Below are 13,528 nucleotides of genomic sequence, written 5' to 3' on the forward strand. Positions count from 1 at the left end.
CAGGATCACGGTGTTTGGGGATCTTAGGGTCAGAGGGTTTGTAAGTTGGAGGGGGACAGATTTCTAGGTCTGGGCATGTTTGGAGCTGGGGACAGGGGACGCTAGCTCTCAGGACCTGCATGTGAGGTTAAGTTCCCTGCACCTGCAGACCTCCTCCCTGCCCCCCAACAGTCTGAGTCTGCCACCACCAGTCCTGGGGTCGCTCACCACAGATGAAGCCTTGGTCAGTGCCATTTTCCCAGCCAGGTGGGCCTGCATAGCACTCAGCTTCTCCTTCTCCAGCACCAGCTGTGAAATGGCACAAACATGAGGCCTCAGCCTGGCCCTTCTCTGCCACATCTTTGCCCAGGCTACGGTATTCCCTGGGAGTGCCCATTCCTCTTCCTTCCTTTATATCAGCCCTCGTCCCAGGTGAACTTGGTTTCTGGTACATGGTGGACAGAAGGTTTTGTGTACTATCCCTGTCCCCTACCCCCCACTGCCCTGGCATTACCTGCTGCTCCAGAGACTGTACCATCTCTCTTTGGAGGAGACATTGTGCCCTGCCCTTCTCATCCAGAAGATGGTCTGCTTGGCAGTGCCTAAGTAGGGAGAAGATTCCATGTAGGTGACCATGACAGGCCTGGCCTGGCTCAATGCTCTGAATGGGGAGGGCCCAGACCCTCTGGGAGGTCTCTCGTTTGAGCCCTAGCTCCTCTCCCCTCTCTATCTCAGTCTCTGTCTCATACTCCTCATTCCCTTAACACATGCCACTTGGCACCTACTGCATGTCAGGCCTGAGCTCACCACTTGAGCCTGGCCAGGGTGCTGGAGATAATATTGGAAGTGCGGTGAGCTGAGAATGGGCCAGGGAGGTGACAGTGGGCAAGGCATTCCAGGTGGAGGGGACGGCCTGTGCAAAGGCCTGGCTGCAAGGAGGACAGGACATGCGGGGTTGCTGCTAAGGGTTGTGTGCAACGTGTGTGTGTGAGAGAGAGAGAGAGACATGGGGGGACTGAGGGGAGGCAGCAGCAGCCATCTAGAGGAGCTAGAACTTTGGGGACAGTAGAATAAGGCTGGCATGTTGGCATGAGGAGTAGCAGGACAAAGCAGTTAGGAGTGCAGAATCTGGAGCCTGGCTGCATGGGTTCAAATCCCAGATCTGTCACTCAGGAACTGGGAGATTTTGATCAAGACACTTAACCTCTTTGGCCTCAGTCTCCTTGTCTGTAAAATGGGGATAAATAACAGAACAAATGTTTCTTATTATACATATGGGGAAACTGAGGTCCAGAGAAGCTAAGTAATTTGTCCAAGGTCACACAGCCTGTCAGGGATGGAGCTGGGATTTGAACCCACAGTCTCAGAGTTTAGCTCTTTCATCTTGCTACTTATTGGGATTAAGCCTGGGCTGAGATCTGTACCCCAGACCTCTCCCCACAAGCCAGGGCCAGTGGACTGGCACAGGCCTGGGCCACTCACTTGAGGAAGTCCTCTGGCTCTTCGAAGACCTTCTCACATCCGGGCCACTTGCAGACACCATTTGCCAGCAGTGGGTAGGAGCTCTGGGGCATGGCCGAAAGGGTGCTGGGGGGATAGAGGGTGTCAGGGGAGGGGATAGGAGGGTGAGGATCCTTCCCAGCCCTGTCCACTGACCTGTCCTTCCTGGGTGCACCGGGATTTGGGAAGGTGCAGAGCAGTGCTGGCTCTCTGGACACCCATTCCAGGCTGGCCACGTTGATCCCTGTGGGTGGGGACAGGGCATCTCTGGAGGCTGTGGGCTGGGCTCTGGAGCTTGACCCACAAGGCCTCTCATTTTGAGCTTCCCACCCTCCTGAGCCTCAAAAACCCTGACTCCCAGGGGGCTCTGCTGTCCCCAAAGTCCCAGGCTTCTGGCAGAGAAGCTTAAAGACGGCCATTCGCAGGTGCTGACATTTTGACTAGCTTTGTAAAGCTCTGTGGTTTCGTGATTTTGACATTCTGCATCTTTAAGGTTCTGCACCTGACATTTTTTGGAGGTTGGAGTTTCCAAGCCTGAGACCTGACACCTTTGACCCTCAGAGGACTGCAATTCAGAATAGCCTACACTGCTCACGGCCAAGGATCTGGGGACCCGGGGGTTCTGTGAAGCCGTGGAGTATGGGCTGAGGTGTTACCAGGTGGGAGGCCAGGCCGGGCCTTGAGGGAGAAGACCCCAGTGGCAGTGGTGGGTGGTGGGAGGCTGATCATGGCTGGGCTCTCCAGGGGGTGCACCTGCAGCACAGGGGTCCGGGCGTGGGCATCCACCGTTGAGAGCTGGGGGGCACATGTGGGCTGTGGTTCAGCCTGGCTCGGGGTCCCTCCCCACAGTTCTCCCACCTGCTCCCTCCTCCCTGCCCATTCACCGTCCATACCTGGTGCATGAAATGTGGCCTGTCCTGGAGGAGTGCCTGTAAGTGGGGCAAGGGGCCCAGCCGTGCCCCGGAGGGTGCCACCATGACTAGGGGCAGTGTGGGCAGCTGGGCAGAAAGGCAGGTGGGTGAGAGGCCATCCTGATCCTCAGTGTTCTGTGTCTAATTCATATACTCTGCACCGCAAGCCCACATGGTAGATGCTATGATCGTTCCCCTTTTATACGTGTGGAAACTGAGGCTCATGGAGATTGAGTAACTTTTTAAAGATCAAACAGCTAATAAGTCGCAGAGCTGGCCTCAACCCTGTCACCTCACCTCCTTCGCCCCAGTCCTCTCCTCTTGTCACATGGGGATGGGGACACATAGCTATGCCCATGGGACTATAATATGGCTTCCTCTTCTCCTGAGACAGGGATTGGGAGGTCGGGGAGAGCCTCCAATCTCTGAGGCCTGGCAGGTGGGGACTTTCTTGGCCCTGCAACATCTGCATAAGTCACAGACTTGCCTGGGACCCAGAAACCACTTCCTGTGCCCCAGCCAGCACCCCCCTCCCCGCCCGGTGCCACAGTAAAGGTCGGCACCTGTAGGTCCAGGTACCCCACCCTGCCTGCCCCATCCTGGGCCCAGGGCCTCACCTGCAGCTGCGATGGTGGCATAGGGTTCAAGGAGGAAGAGGAGGCATGAGCCCCGCCTCGAAGATCTCGGCCCTGGAAGGTTCCCCCAGGGCCCCGGGCCCCCAGCAGGTCTGAGGCTTTGGGTGCAGCCCTCCAGCTAGGCGAGGCTCCTGGGGATGGGCCAAGGGCCAAGGAAGGGGCCGAGGGCTTGCCTGGCCTGGGGTTGGGCATCGGGTCCTTGTCCAAGGGCAGGCTGTGTAGACAATAGGGGAAAGGAGTCACACATGTGCTAGGGCGGTATAAGATACTCGACCACCTGAACCACGTGGACACCCCTCTGGTCACAGCAGGCATTGGCTGGGACATGTCCCGAGGGGTCCCACAGCTGCACCCCAGGTGTGGACACACACACACACACCAAGAACACAGGTATACATGCATACCCCACACGCCCCACATGCAGAGGTCTAGCACCTGGCTTGCCTGCCCACGCTAGCACAGCCCTGGTGTGGATGTGTCCTCTATGAGGGCAATGGTTGTTTCTCCCTCCACTTAAGAGCTGTTTCAAGCCTCAGGCCTCCGGCCCTCGTGCACCCTGCACAGGCTGTGTTTGCTCATGTTGCCGGAGCTGGTCTTGGACTTTCTCCTGGGAGTCCTATTTTGCCCCAGGGATTAGGCATGGACTCAAAAGATTCATCTGGCTGCTGGGAGTGGAGCTAGTGAGGAGGCTATTGCAATAGTCCTGGCAAATGATGATGCTGGCACAGAATGGGCTGGTGGCGGTGGAGAAGGTGAGAAGTGGGGTAGATTCTGAGACTTAATCTGCAGCTGGATCAGGAGCAGTGCTGGCAGCTTGGATGTAGTGGGTAAGAGGGAGGGTCAAAGTAACATGGGCTTTAGCTTGAGCAGCTGGAAGGACCGAGCTGACATTACCTGAGATGGGGGACATGGCAGGCAGTTGGATTGGGGGCAAAAGTGCAGGTGTGGATAGACATGAAGAGTCTGGCATTAGATGTGTGAGTGGAGGAGCTGAGGGGGCAGCTGAATACGGTAGTCTGGATCTCAGGGCAAGGAGGCGAGTCCAGGAGTGTGATCATGCACGGATCCAGCATGGCAAGTGACAGACAGGAGGAGAGACAGGGTCTCTTGAGCTGGGGCCTGTAGAAGCTTCTCAACCCAATCCCCATCAGAGTTCACTTCAATTTCTGGCCCTCAAGCCTGGCTCATCCTACTCACCCTGCCTCAAATGCCCACTCCTTCTCCTGTTCCCCTGTCCAAGCCACGCAAGGCCTGCTCTTCTATTGTCCTCACCTTGAAAGCCCTCCACAATGGCTCCGGCCCCTCTGTTGAGCCCCAGAATCTTCCACTCCCCGAGGGAAGCACTGGCTTTTCAGGATCCTGTAATCCTGGTCTGAGAGGAAGCCAGAGCTGGAAGGGACTGCCCAGCCAACCCCATTATTACAGAAGGGGATGCTCAGATGCCGAGTTCCATAGTCCCATAGTGACTTGAGAACTCCACTTCTTTCTTTAGGAAGTGTTTCTGTGTGCACATTTTATAAACTCTCTGGTGTGTGTATGTGTGTGTCTGTGTGTCTCCATCTCTCTGTTCCACCTCACAGCACTGAGTTGGGCACACAGCTGCTGAGAGCAGCCCGGGGGAGTATGGAAGGGTTCTGGGGGAGCAGTTGCTCCTTCCTTTCTTTGCTGTCACCTCCTGGGGGTTGACAGAGCTGTGGTGCTGAGGGAGATGAGTGTGAGAATCCAGGTATTAAGTTCTTAGTCTCCTGGGGGCTTAGAACATTACTTCGTGAGAAACAGGAGTGTGGGTCTGTGGAGGCTCCAAACAGGGGCCTGGGAGAGCACTGGTGAGATGAGAAGGTGAGTGAATGAATGAAGCCAGAGATGGGGTGATGCTCCTTCAAGCCGAGGAATAACAAAGATTGCCAGCAACCACCAGAAGCTGGGGGAGAGGCCTGGAACAGCTTCTCCCTCATGGCCCCCAGAAGGAACCAACCCTGGCAACACCTTGATCTTGGACTCTAGCCTCCAGAACTGTGAGATGATCAATTTCTGTTGCTGAAGCCACTCAGTTGTGGTACTTTGTTATAGCAGCCAGAACAAACTAATACCAATTTTGGTGCAAATGGATGTTTTCCACCATTCTGGCCTGGCCCATGCGGCTGGCCTGCGGTCACTTCTGAAGCTGCCTGGACACTTGGCCAGAGCTAAGAATTCTCCCCAAACACATGTGGGATGGCCTGACTCAGCGAAGCATAGATACATTCTCAGACAGGGATGTGGAGATGATCTGTCTGGGGGTAGGGGACCTAGAAGGCCGGGCTGGGCAGCCAGCTTCCTGCACTGTCTGTTGGGACATCCCTTTCTGACTGGGTTTCTCAGAAGCTGCATGGGGGATGTTTCTGGGACGCAGAATATGTTTTCATATCGGGGTCTGCATCTGGGCCCTGTTGTCACAGCCCCCGACTTGCCCAGATTTTTCCGCCATTGACGTCATGGCGGCCGGATGCACCGGGCTTCATCGACACCACGGAGGAAGAGAAGAGGGCAGATACCCCACCCTACAGGTTTCGTTCCGAGAATTGGCTGCCCTGTCCTGCAGCAGGCTTGGCCCAGGTGGGGTGACGTGGGTGCTAGTGGATATGGTAGGTGATGTCCATCTGGCCACCGTGACAAGCCTCTAGCTCTGTAGATCTGGCCCTTCTTGGGTTGTGGAGAAGACCCAGGTTTGAAGCTCTGAGAGTGCCAGGCAGGCTCCACAGATACTGGGACCCCTGGGGTCTTCAAATAGTATAACACCAGGACTTCAGAATTATAGAGCAGCATTTCTTAGATTTAAAGGATCCTAGAATCTCAAAACCACAGACTGTGGGGTCTATGGTCCCAATGTCTCAGTATGTGTAGGGCCAGTGTCCCTGGTATCCAGACTCCCTGGAACCACTTGAAAGGCAGCTTGCTGCTTTATAGGGCCTCTTGCCTACCAGACGTGGAACCACAGCTAGCCTCCCCAGGGCCTCAGTCTCCCTGTCTACTCTGGAACAACATTCCCAAATACATGGCCACTCCACCAGAGATGGCAACGGGGAGGAGGTGGTTGAGGCTGGTGTGCCTTTGGTCTGGGCCTCATCGGGGGAGCTGGAAAAGCCTCGGCCTTCACCAATACAGAGCCCATCACCAGACTCTCTGGAGGGCCCCGCAACCAAGGTTTTCAGGGACCAGCACCAGCTCTGGGGACACACAGCCTGACTGACTGACATGCCTCCATCATCACCACGCTCTGGCCAACTAGGCCTCCTGACCCATGGAGCCCAGGGCCTCACCTAGCCCAGCTCTTGTGAGGCTGGGCCCCACACTGTGATCGTGGATCGTCCAACCTGTGAGAAGCTGGGGTTCAATGTGTGAGAAGGCAGAAGGGGGAATGGTAGCCCAGGTCCCCCTTCCCCCTTCTGGTGCTGAGGATAAACTGAGGCCTGTAGTTGAGGAGAGAGCCAGAGCCAGGGTTCCACCTAGAGTCCTGAGATCTAGGCTTGGATTTTAACTCTGCCGCTGCATTTTGGCGAGACCCTGGGATCTCTGGTCCTCAATTTGCCCTTCTACACTGAGCAGGGAGAGGCATGGAGTAGACGAGGGCCAAGGCCTTTCTACACTGTGTCTGGTTAAGTCATTAGGTGTCTGCAGGGCTTCAAGTTGACAAATGCCCCTCTATCCAGGGGACTGGCTGAGAGATAGGGATACATAGAGACAAAGAGACACACACAAAGAGCGAGCAAGGGAGAACGAGAGATAGAGACACTGAGAGAAATGGAGACATGCACGGAGAGCCAGAGTGCATACGTGCGAGAGGATTGCCTCAAATAAGAACATTTGCTGGTCTCTGGCTGGTTCAACTGATGCTGCCTGAAATAATGAAGAATAAAGAAGGGCAAGGTGCCAGGGACGCCCATGGCTGCGTATTGAATTGTATTGCAAAGCAACAATCAGCAAAACAATGTGGTCCTGGTATAAGAACAGATACTGGGGAAGAGAACAGAATAGAAAGCTTGGACATGGACCCACATATGGAGAGAACTGAGTTTGTGATGAATGTGGCATTTCAAACTGGAGGACCATGGAGGATGGATTGTTTAACAAATGTGTCTGAGATAATTACAGAGAAGATAAAGTTATTGAATGAATAATCAGTCCATTATCCCAACAACCCCTCCCTGCCCAGTTTGAAATGTCACCACCATCATATACCCTAAAATACCCAGATCCATTCAAGATATAAGCTTTAATACCTAATGCTGATCTTGGGTTTATTGTGTGTCAGGCCTTGTGCTAAGTATTTACTGTGGTTAAAAATTTTAATCTAAACAAAGACTCCTGAGGAAGGTACTATTATAATCATTGCAGTACATATGAGGAAATGGAGGTACGGAGAGGTTAAGTGCCTGGCTAAAAATGACACATAGGGCTTGGGGTGACGCTGGGTTTGTCCCAGACAGTCTGGCTCCAGTACCCACACTCTTAACCTCTATAGTAAATGGAAAAAATGAAGCCATAAAAGAGACTAGAAGCCAACATAGGTGAACATTTATCTCATTTTCAAGTGGGAAAGGACTTTCTAAGCACAAAACCAGAGACAGAAGCCACAGAAAAAAAGACTAACCTATTTGACTATATAAAACCATCATAAGCATCACAAAAAAACATCATAAACAATAGAAAAAAACAAATGATGAATTGGGGAAAATATCTGCTATATATGTATGGCTGATGAAAGGTTAGTAACCATTCCAAATAAACAGCTGTGGCAAATCAATAAGAGAAAAATAAGATGAACACCCTATTAGGAGTAAGGACATGACCAGACAACCAAAAAAGAAAAAAAAAAAAAAGAAAAAAGCACAATGGCCAATAAACAGTAAAAATAATCAAAAGATGCAAATTTCAACAATGTGATAATGCGTTTTTCTTACCTGTAATGTTGGGAAATAATTAAAAAATAGTAATACTCACCCAGGGTTAGGTTAAGTAGAGGGAGCATAAAATAGGACAATCTTTTGGAAGGAGAATTTGCAGAGAGGGTCATAAACTTTAAAAATGCATGTTCCCTTTGCCCCAGCAACTCCCTTTTCAGGAATCCAAGGAAGCAGTCGGGGAAGTTTATAGAAAAAAACAAGAAACAACCGGAATGTCCAACAATTGGCACTTGGTCAAATCAATCAAAGTTCATGCTGATGTGAGGACAGTCTTGTCCCTCAGGAAAGATCATGTGTTCAAACAATTTTTAGTAAGCTTCAAAAACACTACTATTAATTGAATAAAGCAGGAACAAAACCAATACATAGCATGATTCTAATTTGGTTACAGAAATACTAATAGCTAACACTTCATAAGCACTTATTGTATGCCAAACGCTGTGCTAAGCCTGCAGAATCGAGCTCATCCCAGCCCTGAACAACCTGCTCGCTTCCTGAACATGGACTCTGGTCACACACATGCAGTCCTGGGTAGGTCCACACAGCTAAACCATGGTTGACAATGGCGTGAGGTGCTCCCTGCCCCCACCCCCACCCCAAGGGTCTCCTCTAAAGCGATACAAGCAAAGTTCAGTTAAGTGCTCAGCTTGCCCTGGCACCTTGCAATCCTGCTACCAGGGTGAACAGAACTGATGCTCACTCTCATAAAATGTAAAGGTCCTCAGTGACATTACTATTATTAAGTGCCAGCTGTGTATAAAGCTCTAGGCTGGATGCTGGCTGGGACGGCGGGAGGGTGGGGGGAAGGCAAGAAAAGAGAGTGGGAGAGATGGAGGAAAGGAGATCGATGGAGTGTAGTCAAGATGGAGGAGACAGAGACAGGGGAGATGGTCAGAGGCCAGGAGAGATGTGGGGAAAGAGAGTCTGAGTGTAGCAACAGACAGATGGCGGGAGAAAGAGAGGCAGAGAAACACGTAAAAGAGCGAGACAGGGTGAGCAGAGAGGCAGAGAAGGATGAGAGGCATCAAGAGCTAAGAGACAAAGAGATGAGAGAGACGCAGTTGAAATTTTCAGTTGCACCTGGACAGCATTTCAAGTTGTTCAAAGCTCTGAAATCCATAAAGACTGGCAGCTGACATATTTTTAAAATGCTATCCATCTACGTATCAATTGATGAATTCATTTATCTTTGCCCCTGCCCATGCATTAAGTACTTCACCTTTAAGTCTTCTGCCATTTATTCATTATTATTTTTTTAAAGACCTTACCTGGCTGGAATCATGGTAGCTGGGTACATCCCAATGTACCAGAGGGCCCCTGACGCCCCCGTGCCTACCTCCCTGCCATCTCCTCCAATGCGGCCCACATCTGGTAGGGGAGAGCGGGGACACTCACCTTGGTGAAGTGGACTGACAGAAAAGGATCAGCCTGGCTTGTGGGAAACTGTCACGTATCAAAAACAACTTTGCTTTTATACCGAGAAGAAAAACCACGCTGTACGGTGTGGAAGCCGCAGACCTCTCTCTTCTAATAATCCAAATTTTTTTTCGATGAGTGTGTACGCTGATAATCACGGGGTGGGGGGGGTTCTCATAGTTTTTTTTCTCTCTCTCTCTGTGTTTCTCCTTTTCTTGATTATGAGACTTAAACGGAAATTTTGAAATTTTGGGTTTTTTTTCTTTGCCCTTTACGAGTCATCTGAAAATATGATTTCTTCCCCTCACCACAGAGGTGAGAGGTATCAATGAGATAATAGGGCTCATGAGAAACCACAGTTTTTAAAACAAAAGTGTGTAGAGTTTGAAAAAAAAAAAAAAAACAAGGGAAAAGAACTAAAATAAATCACAGGGCCAACCCGAGGCAGGCAGAGACACTGTTCTGTGAGTGAGAAGATATCTGAGGGTCTCTGGGGAAAGAAAGAGAGAATCTGAAGCTCTATGTGTGGATGGGAAATGCCAGTGAAAGAGACAGAATAGGGCTGGGTTCCAGAGGCCTCGCCCTGCTCCAGGCCTCGGTTTCCCCATAGATGAAATTGATATGGTCCCCACTGCTCAAACTACCCAGCGAGGGGAGTTCTGGACCCCCTGCAACACCCCTCCCACAGAGGGTGAGGGGCATGTAAGTTACTTCATGGAGGAGAAAGTGGAGAGCCCACCGTCATCCCCTACAATTCATGGAATCGAAGAGTCGGAGAATCCCTGGCTCCCAGAATCTACTGATAGTTACTGAATGAGGAAAGAGAGAAAAGTCTCGCCTCATCACGTTGTAGGGCTTGAGTGCCCTGACCCAGCCACTGTACCGCTGGGAAGGTCCCTAGCAGGTCCCCAGTATTAATGCATCCATCCTCACGAAGAAGCCCAGAGGCCCACTGGGACCCTGACCCTCTTGTTTCAGGAACATCATGGCCTGATGCTTCTGAGGCCCTCAGCCTTTGGGATCTTTTGCCTTGAAAAGCCCCAGATTCCAAGGATTTAGGATTCCAAATATCCGCCATCATCTCAGTAGCTGATGTTTATCTTGAATTTTCCATGGGTCAGATACATGCTGAACATGTCTCACAAGTGATCATGTTCAAACCTCACCATGGCCCCTTGAGCTCCATCTCATTATTATTGTATGCTGTTATACAGATGAGGAAAATGGAGGTATAAGTAGTCAAGCAACTTGCCCAAGATCACAGAGCTGGCGAGTGTGGGTCCCGCTTTCTTTGGTGCTGGGCTTTGAAATCCCCAAGTTTTCCTGAACTCGATGGTCTCAGGTTTTAAATTCTAGGACGTGATGACAGGGAGATCCTGGGATTTGGAGAGTCCTTGGAGACTTGAAGCTTGTGAGGTTTTTAGGTTGTCCGGGAATTGGTGGCTGCATTTCTTGACCTCAGCAGGCACTCTATCCAACCACTGGTCAGCATGGTAGACCAGCCCCCAGGGGCTTCTCCTGACAGGCCATGGTGGAGACTTCCAGCTGCCAGCACTCTGCAAAGCCCAGGGTTCTAGTTGTCCAACGTCCACTCCAGCCCTCTACAAGAATGGCTTCAGACCTGGGGAAGAGAAATTGGAAAGGGCTTTTTATTTACATGGTACAATCTGGTGGCCAGACCCACCCCTTCACCCCTTTGCCCCCTTTCCTCCCCAACCTTCTAAGGCCTCATAAAAACGAGGGCCTCTTTCTCACCTCAAGACTCACCCTTCTGGAAAAGCCCAGAGTGGCCTGATGGCCTGGCTTTGTGAAGACAAGAAAAAAAAAAAGAAGAAGAAAAAAAAAAAGACCTTAAAAAAATCAGCCAACAACAATTAAAAAAAAAAAAAAAAAGTACCCAACCCTCCCTACCATTAGTTCAAAACAAAACTTTCACTGGTTGAGACTTCTGAGTTGGTGGGACACATCTGAGACCCAAAAATGGCTTGGGTGTGTTGGACAGCCAGGGGAGGCACCAAGGTGGGATGAGGTCCCCTGCTTGGAGGCCTGCAGGGACCCCGTGTACAGCAGGTGTTTAACAGATGTCACAGCATGTGGGAGGGAGCAAGGGAGGGGGTGAGGAGCATGCATGTCAGGAAGAAGTCCTGGGGAGCTGATTCTAGTGATGGTCCCAAGGTTAATGACCCCTTGCAGTGATGGTCCCAAGGTTAATGATCCCTTGCAGTTATGTTCCCATGGTTAATGACCCCTTGCCCCCTGCAGACTTGGGTCAGAATGTTCCCTACACCTCCTGTGTAATTATAAACCAGGCCAGTTCTATCAGTGGAGGCCTTGTTCCCTGCCCCAGCACCTGTCCCCTCCTGGAAATGGGGGCTAGTTTTCTCTCTCAAGATCAGAGGTGTGGGCTGCATTCTCCTTATACCTTCCCCAGACCATCTGTCCCTTACTGTCACTCACTCCATGAAAGAGAGTGGCCAGATAGGAGGCAAACAGAGTGAAGGTAGTGCCGAGAATGTCAGCTGGCCCCTTGGGCAGGGCCCAGGGTGTGAGAGGGAAATGCTACGGCTGCTGAAAGCAAGATCCTTGCAGAATGGGGGCTGGGGTCAGAAGGGCAGAGAGGGGTAGAGGTTGCTACCTCCCCTCTATACTGGACTATATCCTCTCTCATGGAGGGCTTCTCGAGAAGGAGACTGGGAGGGTTGGGAGTTGGGGGTGACTGGCAAGATTAAACTGGTCAGGAAAAGTCCCCAGAGACAGGGGCCTCTGACAAGACTTGAAGGAGATGAGGGAGGGAACCAGCTAGATATCTGAGGAACTCCAAAGGAAACAGCCAGGGCAAAGGTCCTGAGGTGGGAGTATACCTGATTTGTTCAAGGTCCACAAAGAGGCTGGTGTGGTTAGTGTGGAGAGAGCAAGAAGAGAAGTTGGAGGTGAGGTCAGAAAGGGGACTTGGAGGTTAGACCACACAGGACCTTAGAGGCCATGGTAAAGACTTTGGCTTCAACGCTGAGTGAGGACGAAGGCATGACAGGGTTGTGAGCAAGGAGAAACATAAACTGTGTTAGGATTTAACAGAACCCCTGAATGCTGAGTGTACAATGGAGTCTAGGGACTGAATGTGAAAGCAGGGGACCAGCAAGGAGCTGGTTACTGCAGTAGTCTAGGTGACTGGTGATACTGCTGGTAGTGGAGGTGGTGAGAAGAGGGTGGATTTGGTAAATATTTTTAATAGACAGCCAAAAGGATTTGTTGAAGACTGAGGGTCTTGGAGCAGATCAGGACAGACAATGCCCAAACCAGGTGGGCAGGAAGGAGTCCCTGGACTATTTGCCAGCTTGAACTTTTAGGTGAGAAAAAATAAAGTTCTATCTTGCTTAAGCCCCCATTATTTTATGATTTTTCTGTTACTTGCAACTGACATATTTCTTTCTAACTCATGGACATCCTGGACATGGAGACCTGGGGAGAGGGGCTGCTGGAAGGATCACCTCCCTCCTAGGATGCTGTGAGGTTCCAATGAGGTAACAGCATGCTCAGAACCTGGCACTCAGTAGGTGTTATAAATCTTCCCAGGATGGAGAAGGAATGTATGAATGGATGTATTTAGCGGACAAAAGCTGCAGTTGAGCTCCCACAGAAGGTGAGACTGCAAAAGGAGAGTGAAAGGAGTTCACTAGATGGAAGAAGCAGAAGGAACAGCACTCTTGGGAGAGGGAACAGTAGGAGCAGAGATGGGGGGACAGAAAGAAGCGAGGTGAGGCCCCTGTGGGGTGTGGAGTATCAGGTTGGGCAAGAAGGACAGGGCTTTGATTGGGATTCCATTGGTCAGAAGCTACCCATATGCCCAATCGACTTCTGGTAGCGGACAGTCAGCCTCAGTGTTTGCTGAGCTGAAATTTTAAAAATGAATCCTTCAGAAAATTAAATATCCTATTCGGCCATTCATTCAACAATAGTACCAAGTCCTGGAGCGTGCTTGCGGTTGACAATCAGGGGCATTCTTGGCTTGTGGCACTGCTCAAGCAAAGGTTGGAGTTGTGCAGGGAGGACCCAGTAAGTAACTAACTGCAACAGGAGAGTCCTTTTCTCTTTCCTAGGTCACGCACCAGGGTGTGGTCTAGGCCTTCAGAGGCTCTGGGTATTC

General features: G+C 51.1%; 1 protein-coding gene across 1 annotated transcript in view; it reads right to left on the bottom strand.

Annotated features, from left to right (window-relative positions):
- Positions 1 to 9,359, bottom strand: part of FOXP3 (forkhead box P3) — a 13,638-nt gene extending 4,279 nt beyond the window's left edge. Inside the window, 8 exon segments of the mRNA XM_033212258.1 lie at positions 208 to 288; positions 494 to 581; positions 1,462 to 1,566; positions 1,636 to 1,723; positions 2,136 to 2,274; positions 2,373 to 2,477; positions 3,008 to 3,239; positions 9,237 to 9,359. Coding sequence (XP_033068149.1) covers positions 208 to 288; positions 494 to 581; positions 1,462 to 1,566; positions 1,636 to 1,723; positions 2,136 to 2,274; positions 2,373 to 2,477; positions 3,008 to 3,239; positions 9,237 to 9,265 — 867 coding nt within the window. The 5' untranslated portion in view covers positions 9,266 to 9,359.
- Positions 9,360 to 13,528: the final 4,169 nt, after the last annotated feature.

This window comes from Trachypithecus francoisi, unplaced genomic scaffold, assembly GCF_009764315.1.
Source record: "Trachypithecus francoisi isolate TF-2019V2 unplaced genomic scaffold, Tfra_2.0 Contig00413, whole genome shotgun sequence".
NCBI lineage: Eukaryota > Metazoa > Chordata > Mammalia > Primates > Cercopithecidae > Trachypithecus > Trachypithecus francoisi.